The sequence below is a fragment of the Cherax quadricarinatus genome, chromosome 76 (assembly GCF_038502225.1).
Source record: "Cherax quadricarinatus isolate ZL_2023a chromosome 76, ASM3850222v1, whole genome shotgun sequence".
Lineage (NCBI taxonomy): Eukaryota > Metazoa > Arthropoda > Malacostraca > Decapoda > Parastacidae > Cherax > Cherax quadricarinatus.
Genome location: NC_091367.1, coordinates 4566937 through 4589690, shown reverse-complemented (window position 1 = coordinate 4589690; position 22754 = coordinate 4566937). Strand labels below are relative to the sequence as shown.

The following is a 22754-nucleotide window of genomic DNA, read 5'->3' as shown; positions in this document are numbered from 1 at the left end:
CACTGACTACAGTGTTATGTAACAACACTGACTACAGTGTTATGTAACAACACTGACTACAGTGTTATGTAACAACACTGACTACAGTGTTATGTAACAACACTGACTACAGTGTTATGTAACAACACTGACTACAGTGTTATGTAACAACACTGACTACAGTGTTATGTAACAACACTGACTACAGTGTTATGTAACAACACTGACTACAGTGTTATGTAACAACACTGACTACAGTGTTATGTAACAACACTGACTACAGTGTTATGTAACAACACTGACTACAGTGTTATGTAACAACACTGACTACAGTGTTATGTAACAACACTGACTACAGTGTTATGTAACAACACTGACTACAGTGTTATGTAACAACACTGACTACAGTGTTATGTAACAACACTAACTACAGTGTTATGTAACAACACTGACTACAGTGTTATGTAACAAACATTCACATATACACCGAGAAGTATATGTCTGTCAGTGTACATACACTGAGAGATGTGTGTATCTCTCTCTGATGTACAGTATGTGTCTCAGTGTATATACACTCATAGTTTACTTCAGTCAGTATTTTAGGTATTAAAATATTCCTGACTGGTGGTGAAGAGGTGACAGGCAGCCTTAATGACCTCTCGTGTGGAAGATAGAATTGAAACCCTATTAACACTAATATTTATATACTCTGATGACTTTTTTCTCATTAATACAGGTTAGCCATCACTAATCCGGCATCGTTGGGACCTGTAGTGTGCCGGATTAGTGAGTTTGCTGGATTACAGAGTGGTTAGGTTAGAATACACTTAATTAACCTATCAATAGAGACACTTTCTACTACATCTTCCTCATTTTCATCACTGCTTTCTCCTCCACTGGCTTGCTGTGGATTTACAACCATCTGCACAATTTCTGAGTCAGTATAATGATGAAATTGGAATCAGTATAATGACTTCAGTCAGTATAATGATGAAATTTGAAATTATGCTAGCCAAAATTAGTACCAGATTACTGATGGAACTGGATAACCGAATGCCGGATTAGTGATGGCCAACCTGTAATAACTCCTAGATCCTCTTTCCTGTATGATAAAATACTCTCAATTGGGGATAACAAGAGTCTATAAATGTTTATTAATAAAATATGGAGTTGGGAAATTTTCCTTTAGCAACAGTGGTAGAAGAATAAGCACAGCACTGCTCTTGTAGCTACAAATCAGTGTAGTAATTTCAAATATACAATTATACTATTCTTTCAAGAGGGTTGGGGTGGAGGGGATGCTTTGATGTTAACAAAGCTCTAGTTCTTCACACTAAACTATCTTTATATGGATGAAATCTGATTACCTTCCATTCCTCAGAAGCTGTATGACCTTTATGGGTTTAGTGCTTCCCCATCAATGTTATATTTTACATCAAGTACTAGAATTTAGTTATTTCCATTGTCTAATATTCAAGCAATTTTCTTACAAAAGTTCAGCACTGTACATAAAACTGTGTGTGTGCTTTCCTATGCTGAAACAAAAGTGCAAGGTACATTACTGTAGCATGTTAAAATAGTCTTTAAAGTTTGATGGAAAATGAAGCACCACATGAACAACCTGACTCAGCTTGAGGGTTGTTTGTAATTCTAAATGCTGCACGTATCAGCTCAGTGTGATAATCAATAACTGAACCTCTCACAAAGTCCAGTGAGATTTCGTCGATAACCACACGTGTTCCATCCCGCTCAAAAACCCTATGAAAGAAAAATTATTGGCAATTACTCTTACTACATTCATGGTGTGGTGCTAGATGCAAAGGGGTCATACAGTGCCTGAGGAAATGTATAGCTTATGGTCAAGACTGCATTAATGCAGGACATTAAACAAATGTTATAGAAATAAAGGGTTGTGCAACATCCACCTCTCAATAGGGGTGGCCTTGATACTAGGAAAGAGCTCTTGATCCAGCTTCTGATTATTATCTCTCATTCCCCAGGTGCTGTATGACTGACCTCTATTAGGTTTAGCACTCATCCATGATTATATTTTAATATAATTTTTTAATGAAAATAAGAAAAAATTTTGGAGTGAGTTAAACAAGTTTAAGAAAGCCTAGGGAAAGTATGGATTTGTCAGTTAAAAACAGAGTAGGGGAGTTAGTAGATGGGGAGAGGGAGGTATTAGGTAGATGGCGAGAATATTTTGAGGAACTTTTAAATGTTAAGGAAGAAAGGGAGGCGGTAATTTCATGCACTGGCCAGGGAGGTATACCATCTTTTAGGAGTGAAGAAGAGCAGAATGTAAGTGTGGTGGAGGTACGTGAGGCATTACGTAGAATGAAAGGGGGTAAAGCAGCTGGAACTGATGGGATCATGACAGAAATGTTAAAAGCAGGGGGGGATATAGTGTTGGAGTGGTTGGTACTTTTGTTTAATAAATGTATGAAAGAGGGGAAAGTACCTAGGGATTGGCAGAGAGCATGTATAGTCCCTTTATATAAAGGGAAAGGGGACAAAAGAGATTGTAAAAATTATAGAGGAATAAGTTTACTGAGTATACCAGGAAAAGTATACGGTAGGGTTATAAATTGAAAGAATTAGAGGTAAGACAGAATGTAGGATTGCGGACGAGCAAGGAGGCTTCAGAGTGGGTAGGGGATGTGTAGATCAAGTGTTTACATTTAAGCATATATGTGAACAGTATTTAGATAAAGGTAGGGAAGTTTTTATTGCATTTATGGATTTAGAAAAGGCATATGATAGAGTGGATAGAGGAGCAATGTGGCAGATGTTGCAAGTATATGGAATAGGTGGTAAGTTACTAAATGCTGTAAAGAGTTTTTATGAGGATAGTGAGGCTCAGGTTAGGGTGTGTAGAAGAGAGGGAGATTACTTCCCAGTAAAAGTAGGTCTTAGACAGGGATGTGTAATGTCACCATGGTTGTTTAATATATTTATAGATGGGGTTGTAAAAGAAGTAAATGCTAGGGTGTTCGGGAGAGGGGTGGGATTAAATTATGGGGAATCAAATTCAAAATGGGAATTGACACAGTTACTTTTTGCTGATGATACTGTGCTTATGGGAGATTCTGAAGAAAAATTGCAAAGGTTAGTGGATGAGTTTGAGAATGTGTGTAAAGGTAGAAAGTTGAAAGTGAACATAGAAAAGAGTAAGGTGATGAAAGTATCAAATGATTTAGATAAAGAAAATTGGATATCAAATTGGGGAGGAGGAGTATGGAAGAAGTGAATGTTTTCAGATACTTGGGAGTTGACGTGTCGGTGGATGGATTTATGAAGGATGAGGTTAATCATAGAATTGATGGGAGAAAAAAGGTGAGTGGTGCGTTGAGGTATATGTGGAGTCAAAAAACGTTATCTATGGAGGCAAAGAAGGGAATGTATGAAAGTATAGTAGTACCAACACTCTTATATGGATGTGAAGCTTGGGTGGTAAATGCAGCAGCGAGGAGACGGTTGGAGGCAGTGATGTCGTCCTGTCTAAGGGTAATGTGTGGTGTAAATATTATGCAGAAAATTCGGAGTGTGGAAATTAGGAGAAGGTGTGGAGTTAATAAAAGTATTAGTCAGAGGGCAGAAGAGGGGTTGTTGAGGTGGTTTGGTCATTTAGAGAGAATGGATCAAAGTAGAATGACATGGAAAGCATATAAATCTATAGGGGAAGGAAGGAGGGGTAGGGGTCGTCCTCGAAAGGGTTGGAAAGAGGGGGTAAAGGAGGTTTTGTGGGCGAGGGGCTTGGACTTCCAGCAAGCGTGCATGAGCGTGTTAGATAGGAGTGAATGGAGACGAATGGTACTTGGGACCTGACGATCTGTTGGAGTGTGAGCAGGGTAATATTTAGTAAAGGGATTCAGGGAAACCGGTTATTTTCATATAGTCGGACTTGAGTCCTGGAAATGGGAAGTACAATGCCTGCACTTTTAAAGGAGAGGTTTGGGATATTGGCAGTTTGGAGGGATATGTTGTGTATCTTTATACGTATATGCTTCTAAACTGTTGTATTCTGAGCACCTCTGCAAAAGCAGTGATAATGTGTGAGTGTGGTGAAAGTGTTGAATGATGATGAAAGTAATTTCTTTTTTGGGGATTTTCTTTCTTTTTTGGGTCACCCTGCCTCGGTGGGAGACGGCCGACATTTCCCACCAAAGCAGGGTGGTTCAAAAAAAAGAAGAAACACCCATCATCACTTACTCCATTACTGTCTTGCCAGAGGGGTGCCAATATTACAATTAAAACACTGCAACATATCTCCACCTGTGCTTACCACCTCCAGAACTCAAGTCTGGCTAACCAGTTTCCCCAAATCCTTTCATAAATGTTACCTTACTCACACTCCAACAGCATGTTGTCATAAAAACCATTTGCCTGCACTCGCTCCTATCTAACATGCTTTCACACACTTGCTGGAAGTTTAAGCCCCTCGCACAGAAAACCTGTGCCCCCTCCCTCCAATCGTTTCTAGGATGATGCCCTCCAAGTCATTTTTTCTTCCATCCTCTCTAAATGCCCAAACCACCTCAACACTCCCTCTTCAGCCTTCTGGATAATACTTTTTGTATCCCTGCACATTCTTCTAATCTCCAAGCTATAGATTCTCTGCACACATTGCCCTCTGCCACGACATCGCCACTGCCTCCAGTCTTCTCTTTGTTGCAACATTCATCACCCATGCTTCACACTTATATAAGAGTGCTGGTACCACTATACTCTCATGCAGTCCCTTCTTTGCTTCCATGGATAACATTCTTTATAGTACAATATTAAAGAATAATCAAATGTTGACAAATAAAGGATAGTCACCTAAAGTATTGGTGAAAGCAACCAATTAAAAATATTATTTTTATATTCTGGGGGCAAGTTCTAAACCCTTGTGGGGAGAAACAGGACCTAGGGAATAAAAGATAATCGGGTTTGATCGAAGAAAGAGGATAGCTCTAATTCCTTAGATCAAGAGCCCTTCAACAGCATCAAGGTATAAAGGGTAATTAAAAAGCAACTTAGAAAAATGACAAATGTTTTAGGAAGTTCTCACACATTGCCAACCTTAAGTGATGAAGGGGGAAATCTATAGGTTAAGAAACAATTAGTAGGTAAAATGGGTGGAAGTACTGCTGACCAGGGGGCAAACACCTAGGTCACAACCATAGCATGTACGTATATATATGAGCAAATGTACCTCATCCTCACTTTATAAAGGTAAAAATTATTGAACTCTTGTAACAGTACAAGTTACCAACCCTTGATTAATGACAGACGATCTTATTAAAGTGAACAGAAATATAAATTTTGTAGAACCCTGCTGTAGAAAGTTGAAGGCAGTGTTTATCTGTGAAAAGAAGGGTCAGGCTAATTGACTACATCCCAATTTAAATACAGTACAAGTCTTGCATTATTCAGAGCAGAAGTTCCCCTTTAAAGTGTCCGTTACCTAACAGCTCACCTGCTCCCCCTCCTCTCTATACAGTGAATGTAAATATTCCAGCATTCTGAGCATGAAGTACTTTACTATGTTAGCAAGTTATACAAGACTTTGTAGTTTAATTTACTTACTACAGGATTATGTACCCCAAAGCTGTTACTGCTGTTATGCTCACCATCATATTCTTTAATTATTATATTTATGGGGGAAGCATTAAACTTGCAAAGGTCACACAGCACCTGGGTAGTGGAAAAGGTGAGATCTGATTCCTTGGATCAACAGCCCTTCACCAGCTTCAGGTCACTCCCACTGAAGGGAAAACTTGAGAGTAAACTTGAGTGTGGGTTCTCACCATGAATAACTGCAGCACTACAATACTTTCTTTATTCTTTAAGTCCATATGTAATAATGAGCTAAAATAAAGCAAAATACAATTTGTCAACAAGCACAAAGACTATGTTAGTTTAATTTTTTTTTTTTTTCAACAAGTCGGCCGTCTCCCACCGAGGCAGGGTGACCCAAAAAAGAAAGAAAATCCCCAAAAAGAAAATACTTTCATCATCATTCAACACTTTCACTACACTCACACATTATCACTGCTTTTGCAGAGGTGCTCAGAATACAACAGTTTAGAAGCATATACGTATAAAGATACACAACATATCCCTCCAAACTGCCAATATCCCAAACCCCTCCTTTAAAGTGCAGGCATTGTACTTCCCATTTCCAGGACTCGAGTCCGACTATATGAAAATAACCCGTTTCCCTGAATCCCTTCACTAAATATTACCCTGCTCACACTCCAACAGATCGTCAGGTCCCAAGTATCATTCGTCTCCATTCACTCCTATCTAACACGCTCATGCACGCTTGCTGGAAGTCCAAGCCCCTCGTCCACAAAACCTCCTTTACCTCCTCTTTCCAACCCTTTCGAGGACGACCCCTACCCCTCCTTCCTTCCCCTATAGATTTATATGCTTTCCATGTCATTCTACTGTGATCCATTCTCTCTAAATGACCAAACCACCTCAACAACCCCTCTTCTGCCCTCTGACTAATGCTTTTATTAACTCCACACCTTCTCCTAATTTCCACACTCCGAATTTTCTGCATAATACATGTATTTACACCACACATTGCCCTTAGACAGGACATCTCCACTGCCTCCAACCGTCTCCTCGCTGCTGCATTTACCACCCAAGCTTCACATCCATATAAGAGTGTTAGTTTAATTATGAATAAAAATACAATGCATGGTTCAAGAATATGCATACAGTATTAAAGTACATAATTTTTACAAATATCAGGAACTGACTAAATAATTATCAGAAGATGCACTAAGGGTTACCCTAAGTAATCTATACACATGCTGCTATATATGATAATTTATCTAACTGTATTTATGTGTACATGTACCTGAATAAACTTACTAAGTCTCCCCAAAAATTCCACCACCCCTCTGAAAAGCCCTCCCAAATAAAAATAATAATAATAAACTGCTTCAAGACAAGTTCCCTAGCACCTTCTTCCAACCATGCAGCCATCCCTAAGCCAAAACTATATAAAACTTCTGCGACCTCTTCCGAGAATTATGTTCTTGCATCAATAATAAAATCTAAGTGATATGGTTAAAATTCCAGCAAGAACTTAACTCTATTAATTCTTAAACAGCATACAATTTTGATGTCTTCCCCTGGCATTGCAGTGTGGAAATTATTATCTATGTTAACATTTTGCATAAATTTAGTAATATTTTGATCATAATATTCAAATTAAAATAACCATATTATTAGTACATATTTCATATTAACCCTTAAACTGTCCAAACGTAGATCTATGTTTTTTCAACATTTGAATGTAAAAAAAGTAGATTTTTTTTTTTACATTTGAAAACATGTAAAATTTTTTTTTTTATTATTATAATTGTAAATATGTAAAAAAACGTAGATCTACTTTTGGAGCACTACGCATGTGAATGTAGATCTGCTTGGACAGTTTAAGGGTTAAAATAGCCATATTATCAGTATTAAATTAATGAGCCATATTAAGCTGCACACTCATCCTAACCACTTAAGAAAATTTATGTAAATCAGATATGTACATTAATACAGAAGCCCATCAGTACTTCAACATGCACAGGAAAGATTCAACAAACATGCACAGGAAAAAGTTCTTATATTTAAAGTCTTACCTGTCATCTTCCATAATTTGTGTGTCCAACTCAAACTTGTACTGGAAGCCTGAGCAGCCTCCACCTTCCACGATTACCCTGAGGAAGGATTTATCATCATCAATGATCTCCTTCAGCCTGGCCACACATGAATCACTCAAGATTAGGCCCAGGTTGGGATTAGCGTTCTCCGCTGATGATGCTACTGGATGCGTTGTCGTTGAAGAATGTCTCAAAGTCAGAGTCCTCTGGTACAAGTGTGAGGCTGCAGACCACGACAATGGCGTTCTGAAAGAGTACAGTAAATACTGAACTAAAAGTGGGAAAATATTTGTACAGTAAACCCTCCATTTAACAGACTCTGGAAATACAGAAAAAAAAGAAACTGTTGGGTCAAATAAATTTGGATACCATGGACAAAGTCCTTCTATCACAGAATTGTTCATTATTGTTACAATCACAGTAAAACACTCTTTTCTCTATCCATTATAACTGCCATTACTTGCCACCCAATTAGTATATTAAATAAAGAAGTTACTGTATTATTATACTTATGGGAAAAATTGAAACCCATAGTGATTATTCTTTGCCTGGGGTATAGGAAAATATAAAGTTCATATCTTTGAATATAATAAATTAAGTTTTGTTGAAAATGCTAAACAATATGGGATTTGTAAAAAGATCATTACATACAATTTTACTGTGCTGCAAACTGATTTCTTAACTGACAATAATTTACTTTAACTGTGATGCTCATCATTTCAGCCGATGACCACCAAGTCACCAGAAAAGTCAATGCTTGTCTGCACTGTTGCAGCACTTGCATGTAGTATTACAAAGTCAAATCTGCACAGCTTATCATGGCAGCAGGGTAATACCTGGCTAGTCCTACCTGAAACTGTCAATATGAACCACTATACAGGTGGGGTTAGAATCAATGGCCTGGAATTTTATGACTTACTTGCCATGGGTTCTAACCCCACCCCTACTTTGGTTTGTTTGCAATTGCATTATTATTTTGTAAGTCATTTACACAATTACTGTATTATTATTATTATTTTTTTATTATTATTATTATTATCACACTGGCCGATTCCCACCAAGGCAGGGTGGCCCAAAAAAGAAAAACTTTCACCATCATTCACTCCATCACTGTCTTGCCAGAAGGGTACTTTACACTACAGTTTTTAAACTGCAACATTAACACCCCTCCTACAGTATTATACTAAGGACCCATGAGGATCATTCAGAGCAAGGAGTAGTAAAGGTTCATTCTTCTGTTTGCCAACCACAAGGCAGACAATACCCACCCCACAAAAATGCCATCAACATATACTCAGCCTGGCACTGTGCCACTTGCTACACAATAGCCCAAGGAAGTGGCTCGAATCTCTCACATTCTGGCCTTTGGAGTCAAAAGACTGTCAGAGATTAGCTCTAGGCTTACTTCAACATACTTTCGCATGCAAGGGTCTTCTGGTGTCCCATGGTTCGGTTGGCAATGCACCCACATCAATTCCCCATGAAAGCAAAAGACTCGACAGGCAGTGCAACATCTCCCCAATGAAAAGCAGGGGTGCCATAAGTACACTTAGAGACAACACAATAAGTATCAGGGGCTCAAGACTGTCAAACTGCCTCCAAACACACACAAGGAAGATTACCAATAGACCCCTGGCTTCATTCAAGCAGCAGGACAGGCACCTAAAGTCAGTTCCTGACCAACCAGGCTGTGGTTTATATGTCGGTTTGCGTGTGGCCAGCAATAACAGCCTGGTTGATGATGCCCTGGTCCACTGCAAGGCCTGATCATAGACTGGGCCACAGGGGGTGTTGACCCCTGAAACACTCTCCAGACATGTTTCCTTACACCTGCTGTCCCTGTTCACCTAGCAGTAAGTACGTACCTGGGTGTTAGCCAACTGTTGTGTGTTGCATTCTGGGGGACAAGATTGAAGAACCCCAATGGAAATAAGACAGACAGTCCTAGATGATGCAGACTTTATTGGGTTATCCTGACCAGCTAACCCTTCAGGTTAATAATCCAAACAAATCTTATCTTAACCCTTTGACTGTCGAGACCCCAAATCCCAGTGTCACCGTGTCGCAAAATATTAAAAAAAAAAAAAAAAAATTCTTATAAAATGACAGATAATCTTTTCCCGATGGTAATGACACTAAGACTATCAAATTTGATGGAAAACTTAGGGAATTATGCTCTCACGAAGTTAGCGATCTCGGCAATATATATACACATTGGCAATTTCACCCACTTTGAGCCTTATTTTCAGCCAATTCCATTGTTCCAGTTGATCAAACTCATAGCTATTTCTTTAGAACTCCATTTGTTCTATCAATTGAGTACAAGAAACCACCCATTTACCGATTTCAACTACCCAATAAAGTGGTCAGAAATTGGCAATTTGGCCAATTTCATGCAAATTAAAAAAGATGCCAATTTCAAAACAGGGTCCACAATAAACAATGCAGACATTCCTGGCACTAAAATAACATTTCCTCTATTCATTAGTCAAGTCTCCAGGTCCCTCTTATATTACTCTTGCTTTCTATTTTGAATTTTTATTCACACAAAAATAGAAGATTTACTGTTATGCAGACTACTGCATTATTGTAATAATTTTGTAAATAATGTCAACCCATTCGTGACTGCATATTAGAATGGCTAGATGGACACTTATTGGATGGTGACATCATTTGTTTACTCTTGAACATCGGAAAAAATCAAACATTTCCACTACTTTGATCTCAATTTTGAGGTCCTTTTTATCAAGGAACCAATTAAAATCATCTCTACTTTTGTAATATGTCTTCCATTCTATTAAGCAAGACCAAGAAAACGAGAATACAACCATAAATACGGTGGACCCCGCATAACAATATTAATCCGTTCCTGAGAGCTCATTGTTATGCGAAATTATCATTATGCGAATGAATTTTCCCCATAAGAAATAATGGAAATCAAATTAATCTGTGCAAGACACCCAAAAGTATGAAAAAAAAAAATTTTACCACATGAAATATACATTTTCCTACACACAAAGAGAAGGATACATGCACAATAGTAGAGTAGTACATGCACAATATATATTGTGCATGTACTACTCTACTAAATGAAGAATAAATGACACTTAACTTTATTGAAGATGCAGCAATGACTGATGAGACACTGTGTCCTGGGAGTGCCTTTTCCTCCTGAGTACTGTAGGTCCTGTTTGGCATTTTCTTCCAGAACAGGCCTTATCACACTGTATGCCACTACGATTCTTAAATCTCTCAAACCAACCTTTGCTGGCTTTAAATTCACCAATATGAGCACTAGTTCCAGGCGTTTTTCCCTGTTCACCTGGGTGTTAGTCGACTGGTGTGGGTTGCATCCTGGGAGACAAGATTAAGGACCCCAATGGAAATAAGTTAGACAGTCCTCGATGACACTGACTTTTTTGGGTTATCCTGGGTGGCTAACCCTCTGGGGTTAATTGTTTCTTGGTATTCTCAATAAGCCACACCAACAACGGTGCTACAGCAGCAGCAGCAGCAGCAGCAGCTGACAGTGCTACAGCAGCAGCAGCATCAGCAGTTGACCATGGTACCACAGTATTTCGATAATATTTCTCACCCTTTTTACCACAGGGTTGGCACTAGAAGCTTTCTTGGGGCCCATGGTCACTTATTTTGCAGATAAAATCACCAAAAACGCTGTAATAATACGAAATGTTCCGATTGTATGCTTGGATGTTACCGCGGAGGCTGGCTTGTAAACAATGCCATCGGCGGAACATGTGAGGCTGGCTCTAGCCGCACATTAGACGCGTCTCGGACGAATAGTGTTGAGCGGGTTTTTTAGCGGTATGCGAGGCAAAATCTTAGCAATAAAATGTATCGGTATGCGGATTTAACATTATGTGATGCCAACGGTATGCAGGGGTCCACTGTACTTCACGAAAATACATCTCAAAGTCAGCATTTTAATCCAAAAACAATGTTTTTTTTTTTTCTCATTATGCACTGTGTGCTGCAGGGTTTTCTTTATACTGTGCACACTGACCACACAGACCCATTCTCTCACATGTGGGCCTACCAGCTTTCTCCCGCTTGATTTGAAGCCGCTAGAATTTTGGCGTATTAATACGTCAAAAACACTGGCTCCTAATACATATACGACACCGACAGTCAAGGGGTTAAAGACAGCTGCTTCCACAAAGGAACTCGGAAAGAGGAATGGTGCCTTAAGAGGCATGAATTGATAAAAGAAGAAATAAGATGATCAAAGAAGATAAAAAAAAAATGTTGAATAAATACAATACAGTTTCTCCTCACTTAGCAACGTATGTACTCATTTACCGATGATTCAGATTTACAAGAGCCTTTCTGACCAGTATGCATACCTAAGTAATGTATATTACAGCTGACTTCCTCTATTCCGTTTATTACAATATACAGTACATTACTGTACAGTGGACCCCCGGTTAACGATTTTAATCCGTGCAAGAGGGCTCATCGTTATGCGAAATAATCGTTATGCGAATGAATTTTCCCCATAAGAAATAATGGAAATAAAATTAATCCGTGCAAGACGCCCAAAAGTATGAAAAAATTTTTTTTTTACCACATGAAATGTTAATTTTAATACACACAAACTGAAAAAGGCATGCACAATTAAATGACACTTACTTTTATTGAAGATCTGGTGATGATTGATGGGATGGGAGGAGGGGAGAGAGTGTGTTAGTGTTTAGAAGGGGAATCCCCTTCCATTAGGACTTGAGGTAGTAAGTCCTTTTCTGGGGTTACTTCCCTTCTTCTTTTAATGCCACTAGGGCCAGCTTCAGAGTCACTGGACTTCTTTCGCACAAGATATCTGTCCATAGTGGCCTGTACCTCTCGTTCCTTTATGACTTGCCTAAAGTGTTTCACAACATTGTCAGTGTAATAATCACCAGCACGGCTTGCAATAGCTGTGTGAGGGTGATTTTCATCCATGAAGGTTTGCACTTCAAGCCACTTAGCACAGATTTCCTTTATCTTTGTAGTAGGCAACTTCTTCAATTTCTCTCTCCCCTCCTCTGAACCAGTTTCCTCAGGTCTGGCCTCTTGCTCTTGAAGTTGATTTATCAGCTCATCAGTGGTTAGTTCTTCATTGTCCTCCTCCACCAACTCTTCCACATCCTCCCCACTAACCTCCAACCCCAAGGACTTTCCCAATGCCACAATGGATTCCTCAACTGGCACAGGATTCTCAGGGTTAGCCTCAAACCCTTCAAAATCCCTTTTGTCTACACATTCTGGCCACAGTTTCTTCCAAGCAGAGTTCAAGGTCCTCTTAGTCACTTCCTCCCAAGCCTTACCTATAAGGTTTACACAATTGAGGATATTAAAGTGATCTCTCCAAAACTCTCTTAGAGTCAGTTGAGTTTCTGAGGTCATTACAAAGCACCTTTCAAACAGAGCTTTTGTGTACAGTTTCTTGAAGTTGGAAATAACCTGCTGGTCCATGGGCTGCAGGAGAGGAGTGGTATTAGGAGGCAAAAACTTCACCTTAATGAAGCTCATGTCCCCATAAAGTCGCTCTGCCACGTCTGTAGGATGACCAGGGGCATTGTCTAACACCAGGAGGCACTTAAGTTCTAATTTCTTTTCAGTTAGGTAATTTTTCACATTGGGGGCAAATGCATGGTGTAACCAGTTATAGAAAAATTCCCTAGTGACCCATGCCTTACTGTTTGCCCTCCACAGCACACACAAATTATCCTTGAGGACATTCTTTTGCCTGAACGCTCTGGGAGTTTCAGAGTGATACACTAATAAAGGCTTCACTTTGCAATCACCAGTAGCATTGGCACACATCAACAAAGTAAGCCTGTCTTTCATAGGCTTATGTCCTGGGAGTGCCTTTTCCTCCTGAGTAATGTAGGTCCTGCTTGGCATTTTCTTCCAGAACAGGCCTGTTTCATCACAATTAAACACTTGTTCAGGTTTCAGTCCTTCAGTTTCTATGTACTCCTTGAATTCCTGCACATATTTTTCAGCCGCTTTGTGGTCCGAACTGGCAGCCTCACCATGCCTTATCACACTATGGATGCCACTACGCTTCTTAAATCTCTCAAACCAACCTTTGCTGGCCTTAAATTCACTCACATCATCACTAGTTGCAGGCATTTTTTTAATTAAATCCTCATGCAACTTCCTAGCCTTTTCACATATGATCGCTTGAGAGATGCTATCTCCTGCTATCTGTTTTTCATTTATCCACACCAATAAGAGTCTCTCAACATCTTCCATCACTTGCGATCTTTGTTTCGAAAACACAGTTGAACCTTTGGCAAGAACAGCTTCCTTGATTGTCTTTCTGGTGCCCACAATAGTAGCGATGGTTGATTGGGGTTTCTTGTACAGCTTGACTAGGTCAGCTATACGCACTCCACTTTCATACTTATCAATTATCTCTTTCTTCATCTCTATAGTAATTCTTACCCTTTGAGGTGTAGGGTTGGCACTAGAAGCTTTCTTGGGGCCCATGGTCACTTATTTTCCAGAAACAGCACCGAAAATACTGTAATAATACGAAATATTCCGAGTGTATGCTTGGATGTTACCGCGGAGGCTGGCTGGTAAACAATGGGACGGGGCGGCACATGTGAGGCTGGCTGAGGGCACATTGGACGCGTCTCGGACGAAAATCGGTAAGCGGGTTTTTAATCGGTATGCGCGGCAAAAATTTTGCGATAAAAGTAATCGTTATGCGGAAAAATCGCTATGTGATGCCATCGTTATGCGGGGGTCCACTGTATAAACATTTAAAAATATACCAGAAATGTTATAAATGGTGCAAAGGTGACACTAAAGCAATATCAAAGATGGATGACACAAACCCACTACCACTTAACGATGAATTCGTTTACCGACGTGGTCTCAGGAATGAAACTCCGTCCCTAAGTGAGGTGAGGCTGTACTGTAAATCACTGCCCTGTTGTTTGTTCCCACATTCCCAGCTAATGTAACAAGCAGTGCAAACTTCCTTAAGAACTGCCATGTCCCACTACCCCTTACTCAGTGCAAAACACCAAAATAGATCATTCAAAATTAGCAAAGGCTGAGCATAACCACCTATTTAGTCTGGTACCCGCAGAAGTTGCAAGTACAGTGCCTGCACTCTGAAGGAGGGGTGCAGACATGTTGCAATTTTTGAACTGTAGTATCAGCACACCTCTGGCAAGACAGTGATGGAGTGACTTATAATGAAAGTGTTTCTTCTTTTTTGGCTTGCCCACCCTTGGTGGGAAACAACCGATGTGTTAAAAAAAAAAAAAAAACAGCAGAGGCAGTAGCAACATTCTGCTAGCAATGAATGAGGGTGAACCAGAAAGAACACTGGTACAGTATTTGTACACAATTCAATCATTACCACTGGATCCAAAAAAACTTTTAATAGTACTTGCGCAGTTAGGTCATAATGGCCACCAAAAGGTCCACTTAACTGCCTCATTCTAGTCAGGTGTTAACTATACCCCTTCGGGGATGCCTAAACAAGGTGGCGGAGAATTAATGTATCATTATTTTTATAAGAATCAGGGTGAATCCAGGAAGTGTAACTAATTCTTTGGATTAAGAGCTCTTCACCAGTAATAAGGCAAACCATCCCCCCTCTTGAAGGGAGGTGGAGGAGTTGCAAAGGATGCATAAAAAATACATAAATAACCCACACATAGGATAGACTGGCTTATGATGACATTTCAGATTGACTTGGCTCAAGTCGGACTGAAACGTCATCATAAGCTTCTCTCACCTAAATGCGGGTTATTTATGTATTGTTCCAGTCATGGTATTGTGCCTTTTTGTTCAATACAAGCATATTATTTACCTGCCATTTAAGCCACTGTGACAATTGGCTAGGAGCTTGCAATTATAATTTAACATTTTAAATATATGTAATAGAGATTATTTGGCAACCCAAAATACCTTATTTATTATAAAACACCATCAGGAAGGCTACTTTGTTGGTGTACTTTACCAGCATTCAATACTGTCAAACTGTATTTCACAGAAATTCAAAATTCTTTATTTTCAAAATATTGTATTATACACAAAAATAGTTTTCTTTAAAGTCCACAGAGTGTATACTGTACACATGTTCAAGGTGTATGTGTTTATGTAAGTACAGTACTGTACCTAAGATACTATGAGGATAGGGTGGTACAGTACAAGGTCTTGCCATTTAGTGATGTATGTAGTCTTGTTTGAAATGAAGATCTAGCACCATCCCCCCCCCCCCCCCCCCCCCCCCCCCCCGAAAAAAAAAAAAGAGCAGGCATACAAGTTCTTGCCTTGAATACTAGGCAAACAGAAATTTCTTGGAATGCTACACATAAAAGACCTTGCCAAAAATATAAGGCATACAGAATATATAAGTAGCCCAGAACTCCAAATGCAGTACAATGTTCTCATGCAATGTGCCACTGACTGTAGACCACATTTTAATGGTTTGTCTACGGCTTAGTCTTTTCATCCTTAGTCATAGCTTTTATAATTACCAAGGTACCTGTGGGGATCTCAGGGAACTTATAGGAGAGTCTTTTGATGCTAATTGTTTAATGGGTTTTTTAATTAATGCTAGCTATTTTAACTTGGTATGACAGAATACTTATTTGTGTTGTGTATATTCATTGCTTCTGTTTGCTAATTTTATCCATGTTTTTATTGTGGCATGACCTGTGTGGTCAAAGTACTCATATATATAATAACTACAGTACCTAAGTACCAAATACAGTGGTCCTCACATTACTGATGCATGATTTACTCTGCACTAATGAAAACACTCAATCATTCATTAAAGTTGCAAATTACATCATAAAACGTTAATTTATATGTTTACAAACAGAATATTAGAACACTGGGTCTAAAAGCTACTTGCTCATTGAACTGGCATGCAATAAACTATGCATGTCTTCCTATCTTACAAGTATAAATACAAAAGAATGAAGGACCACTGCAATAGACCTATTGGCTCAAGCTAGGCAGGTCCAACACCCACCTACACCCACTCGTGTAACCATCCAACCTATATTTAAAGTTACCCAAAGTTCTTGCCTGAATGACACTTTGGGGAGTTTGTCCCACTCATCTACAACTCTATTGTGATGTCCTGTGGCTCATTCATGCAGTGGCCTGTGGCTTGTGGTCATGCGGTGTCTTGTGGCTCAGTAATGCGGTGTCCTGTGGCTCATTCATGCAGTTGCCTGTGGCTTGTGGTCATGCGGTGTCTTGTGGCTTGTGGTCATGCGGTGTCTTGTGGCTCAGTCATGCAGTGTCCTGTGGCTCAGTCATGCGGTATCCTGTGGCTCGGTCATGCAGTGTCCTGCGGCTTGGTCATGTGGTGTCCTGTGGCTCGGTCGTGTGGTGTCCTGTGACTCAGTCATGTGATGTCCTGTGGCTTGTTCATGCAGTGGCCTGTGGCTTGTGGTCATGCGGTGTCCTGTGGCTCAGTCATGCAGTGTCCTGTGGCTCAGTCATGTGGTGTTCTGTGTCTCGGTCATGCAGTGTCCTGTGGCTCGGTCGTGTGGTGTCCTGTGGCTTGGTCATGTGGTGCCCTGTGGCTCGGTCATGTGGTATCCCGTGACTTGGTTCATAATGCACTTTGCTCACATACTAAGTGTCTGCGGTTTGCTCCCCAGCCTTGGAGTCTGGCCCATGGCCAGGCTCTGAGAGAAGCAAGACTCTCGAAACTCATCAGAGGCATATATCAAAGGTATGGGTGGAAATGGGCATGTTTCCTTACATCTGCTGCTCTTGTTCACCTAGCAGTAAATAGGTATCTGGGTGTTAGTCGACTGGTGTGGGTCGCATCTTGGAAGAAGAGATTAAAGAAGCACAATTGAAATCAGATAGACAGTCCCCGATGACACTGACTTTATTGGGTTATCCTGGGTGGCTAACCATCTGGGTTAAAAATCCAAAGAAAATTTTATTTTACTGTCAAACCAGTGCTTACCTATATCCTTTTCAAATCTAAATTTTTCCAACTGGAGCCTACTGCTGCGAGTCCTGACTTGGTTAGATATTTTCAACACTATGTGGCTAATATCTGAAATAACTATTTGGGCAGGAAATAAATATTGCATGATTTTGGATATCTTACTGGTGTGATAGTCTCGGTAGTAAGTCGTGTAATGCCAATCACAGCAGCATAAACAAAGAAGCATCAGTATGTAAACAGACTGGTCATTTCCATATCACCTGCTGGTGGACTGTCAAGATTTGTTCAAAATTATTATTAGTCACTGTAAGCTAGTGTTAAAAAATACTTCATCTCCTTAACGTAATTGAGACAGCAATACGCTAAGTTAAACAAAACCAGCTGTCATCCAATTCTGACCCCAATTGAAATAGGTCACTGACTTTTTTGGGGTTATCCTAGGTAATTTACACATATGTCAGCCACAGCATCGTGTCTTCCTTTGCTGATGACACCCGAATCTGCATGACAGTGTCTTCCATTGCAGACACTGCAAGGCTCCAGGCGGACATCAACCGAATCTTTCAATGGGCTGAAGAAAACAATATGAAGTTCAACGATGAGAAATTTTAATTACTCAGATATGGTAAACACGAGGAAATTAAATCTTCATCAGAGTACAAAACAAATTCTGGCCACAAAATAGAGCGAAACACCAACGTCAAAGACCTGGGAGTGATCATGTCGGAGGATCTCACCTTCAAGGACCATAACATTGTATCAATCGCATCTGCTAGAAAAATGACAGGATGGATAATGAGAACCTTCAAAACTAGGGAGGCCAAGCCCATGATGACACTCTTCAGGTCACTTGTTCTATCTAGGCTGGAATATTGCTGCACACTAACAGCACCTTTCAAGGCAGATGAAATTGTTGACCTAGAAAATATACAGAGAACCTTCACGGCGCGCATAACGGAGATAAAACACCTCAATTACTGGGAGCGCTTGAGGTTCCTGAACCTGTATTCCCTGGAATGCAGGCGGGAGAGATACATGATTATATACACCTGGAAAATCCTAGAGGGACTAGTACCGAACTTGCACACGAAAATCACTCACTACGAAAGCAAAAGACTTGGCAGACGATGCAACATCCCCCCAATGAAAAGCAGGGGTGTCACTAGCACGTTAAGAGGCCATACAATAAGTGTCAGGGGCCCGAGACTGTTCAACTGCCTCCCAGCATACATAAGGGGGATTACCAACAGACCCCTGGCAGTCTTCAAGCTGGCACTGGACAAGCACCTAAAGTCGGTTCCTGACCAGCCGGGCTGTGGCTCGTACGTTGGTTTGCGTGCAGCCAGCAGCAACAGCCTGGTTGATCAGGCTCTGATCCACCAGGAGGCCTGGTCACAGACCGGGCCGCAGGGGCGTTGACCCCCGGAACTCTCTCCAGGTAAACTCCAGGTAATGCTATGTATGATAATTGTATTTATGTGTACCTGTGCCTAAATGAACTTACTTTCAGCCTTCCTTCAACTCCCATATATAACTGGTAACATATCTTCTACCATTTCATTTGCACTGTGATCAAAGTAACTTTTTGTCTCTTCACCTCTAGTCAGACACTCCACAAAACTGAAGAGCACTAAATCAGTTTAAATAATACATAATTCTTCCGTAGTTGGCCTTTTTTGTTATTACCTACCTTTCTTATTGTACTTATGATTGCAGTTAACAGAACAAGAAATCCTATTAAAGTCTATATCTAGATCTTATGATTAGCTGCCCGAAATGCATTACTTAATGGACGTCTTATGTGCCTATTATTGTACTAAAACATTAAACTACATTATTTGTATGGCATAAAGAAATAAACATTATTATTATGAAGGTCATACAGCACCTGGGAAAATGTGTAGCAATCAGGGTAAGTTTATTCAGGTACAGGCACACATAAGTACATTTATACAAATTTAGGCAATTAAAATTATCATACCCAGGATAACCCAAAATTCAGACATATATCCACAATAGTACTTGTGATATTTTAACATTTAAAGCTTAGCTATAAGATAAAGCAGAAATCAATGACTATAATCTTAAAAATCAAATTTAAGTAAATCAACTGAATGAAAATCATTACAGCAAAAAGAGGCACAAAGGAATAAGTAATTAAGTAAGTTTATTCATGTATGGGTACACATATATAGTTACACATATTATCATACATAGCAGGGGCTCTGGTGGCCTGGTGGTTAAAGCTCTCGCTTCACACGGCGAGGGTCTGGGTTCGATTCCCAGCCAGAGTAGAAACACTGGACGTGTTTCTTTCCACCTGTTGTCTATGTTCCCCATCAGTAAAATGGGTACCTGGGTGTTAGTCGACTGGTGTGGGTCGCATCCTGAGACACTGACCTAATTTGCCCGAAATGCGGAGCATAACAAGGGACTTTCTACATAGTAGTATGTCATTGTTGTCAGCTAGGACTGTATACAGTAGTATGTCATTGTTGTCAGCTAGGACTGTATACAGTAGTATGTCATTGTTGTCAGCTAGGACTGTATACAGTAGTATGTCATTGTTGTCAGCTAGGACTGTATACAGTAGTATGTCATTGTTGTCAGCTAGGACTGTATACAGTAGTATGTCATTGTTGTCAGCTAGGACTGTATACCTTGTACATGTACTTGTAGTAAATAAAGATATTATTATTATTATTATAAGTAAGTAAGTAAGTAAGTTTATTCAGGTATACACAAATACAGTTACATAGAATTATCATACATAGCAGCATATGTGTAGAGAACCTAGGATAACCCAAAAAAGTCAGACACAGTGACTTATTTCCATTGGGGTCCTTTACATTACCTAGGATGACCCAAAAAAGTCAAAGTTACAAAGTCAGACAAAGTTCACTTATAAAGTGAACAGAGTTATTTACAAGACCGTTAAATAGAGAAACAATTATTATTATTACAATCAACAATAAGCGCTAAACCCACAAGGGTCCTACAGCATTAAACAGAGAAAATCAGCTTAACAGTAACAAGTACACCAATGTTAACTATACAAAAAATTACTATCTCTTTTGTAGCTTAATTCATTAGGAATCAAAGGGGAGAGCAGGTCTAATTCCTTGGATCAAGAGCCCTTCACGGGCATCAAGGAACGTACCTTCAGGGGGGGGGGAACACCAATGGTGGAAAGTAAGGTTAAGTCAGGTTAGGCCATTTCTGGGTTTTAATTTCCTTAAATTAGATTCTCCTAAAATTTCCATGAAATAAAACTGTCCATAGCATAACCAACATAATATATTAGTAAGTTTTTTTTAGGCGCAGGTACACATAAGTGTAATTATCAGTGTAAATTACCTAGGATAACCTGCCCCCCTAAAAAAAAAAAGTGACATATCAATTGTAAATAATTTATAAAGTGATCAACTGACACTAAAGCCTAAACTAAATATTTAACAAACCTTGGCATTTAAAGCCGGTGCACTGCCATGCATTAGTCACTTTACTGTTACAATAATAAAACTCCATTTCCTGTTATCTTTATGATTCATTGTGAGAGCAAGAAGTGAATCAGCTGACCCAGACACATCCTTTTTTAGGCTCTACTGCCAGTAATACCACGAATACCATCAATAGGCCTACAGTGAGGTAGTATAACTTAAGTATTTCTCACCTGGCACTGGCCCTGGCAGCAGCAGTGCCACACAGCAGCAGCAGGACTCCTGCACACCTCCTGGATGCCATCTTCTCCACAGCTACGTGAAGGCCAGCTGGTCTACCATAACTTTCCCTTATTTAACGTTCATTTCTTCATATTTCGTCCACATTGGGCGTCTCAGAGTTCCCTCAGGACTGCAACATAATGCAACTTGTTGTTGTTGAAGGTTATTGCAGCCTGCGGGTGTTGTATCCACAAGAGAGGAAGTAGGCCTAGAGGCCTAGGTGAGGTAGGGGAAGGAGGCTGAGAGGTTCAGGTTGAGGTTGAACATCATGTGTTGAGGTGGTGGCTGTGTGTGAGGGCGTGCAGCAGCAGCAGCAGCAGCAGCAGTGTTGCAGGGACCGTCCTGAGGATCGATCCTGCAGCAGACGACGCACCCCCGCCTCACCCGCCAACTTTAAATATTTCTCAATCATCTTCCTCGGGAAACTTTCTCGATAACCTTCTTCACTGACCTTCCTGGATGACCTTCTTGAATAATCTTCCTCAGTGACCTTCCTGGATAACCTTCCTCACTGATCTTCCTGGGTAACCTTCTTCAGTGACCTTCCTGGATGACCTTCCTCAATAAACTTCCTGGATAACCTCCCTCAGCAAACACCCTGGATAACCTTCCTTAGTAAACTTCCTGGATAACCTTCTTCAGTGACCTTCCTGGATAACCTTCCTCAGTAAACACCCTGGATAACCTTCCTTAGTAAACTTCCTGGATAACCTTCTTCAGTGACCTTCCTGGATAACCTTCCTCAGTAAACTTCCTGGATAACCTTCCTCAGTAAACATCCTGGATGATTTTCCTCAGTAAACTTCCTGGATAACCTTCCTCAGTAAACATCCTGGATGACTTTCCTCAGTAAACATCCTGGATAACCTTCTTCAGTAAACTTCCTGGATAACCTTCCTCAGTAAACATCCTGGGTGACCTTCCTAAGTAAACTTCCTGGATAACCTTCCTCAGTAACCTTCCTCAACCTCCTTCACAACTACCTTCAATCCTCAACTGCCATCGCTTGTAATAACTAAAGAAGTCACTTGTGAAGAACAGTGTCCTCAATGAATGTCTTGAGCTGTACATATATGTCTTCACAGACAATACATTCTAAATAATCTCCATACTAGTAGTTACCAGCGAAGAGGCAGGGCCAGGAGCTGTGATTCGACCCCTGCAACCACAAATATGTGACTTTATCTTATAGTGAACTATCTTACTACGATTTCCAAAAGGCAGTTCTAGCAAAAAATCCACTAGTAGTTATAAGTTATAACTAATCTTAAATCTGCTTATTATTTATAATTATCACCTCATGCCACATGTCATATATACACAGAAAACTCTCAGATATTTCTAATATATGGTACATTTTTTGGGGGGGTATGCTAGAAAAAAAATGCATGGAAATTTGAACAGTAAGCTCCATGGAGGCCTTTCAACACGTTAATCAATTTCTAATGG

General features: G+C 40.0%; 1 protein-coding gene across 4 annotated transcripts; it reads right to left on the bottom strand.

Moving 5' to 3' along the window:
• Nucleotides 1-680: 680 nt before the first annotated feature.
• Nucleotides 681-21631, bottom strand: LOC128703698 (iron-sulfur cluster assembly 2 homolog, mitochondrial). 4 transcript variants are annotated; one of them, XR_011394135.1, is made up of 4 exons: nt 21257-21631; nt 7614-7880; nt 5662-5835; nt 1605-1737 (listed from the first exon to the last, which is right to left on the bottom strand). XR_011394135.1 is itself a non-coding variant. In XM_070101184.1 (4 exons), the coding sequence occupies exons 1-3, from the start codon at nt 21325-21327 to the stop codon at nt 5698-5700; spliced, it is 372 nt and encodes a 123-aa protein (XP_069957285.1). In that variant the 5' UTR covers nt 21328-21627; the 3' UTR covers nt 1605-1737; nt 5662-5697. The 4 variants fall into 4 exon arrangements, 3 of the variants coding, with proteins under 3 accessions (XP_069957283.1, XP_069957285.1, XP_069957284.1); XM_070101184.1 differs by having other exon boundaries at nt 5662-5731; nt 21257-21627; XM_070101182.1 differs by lacking the exon at nt 5662-5835 and having other exon boundaries at nt 681-1737; nt 21257-21621.
• Nucleotides 21632-22754: the final 1123 nt, after the last annotated feature.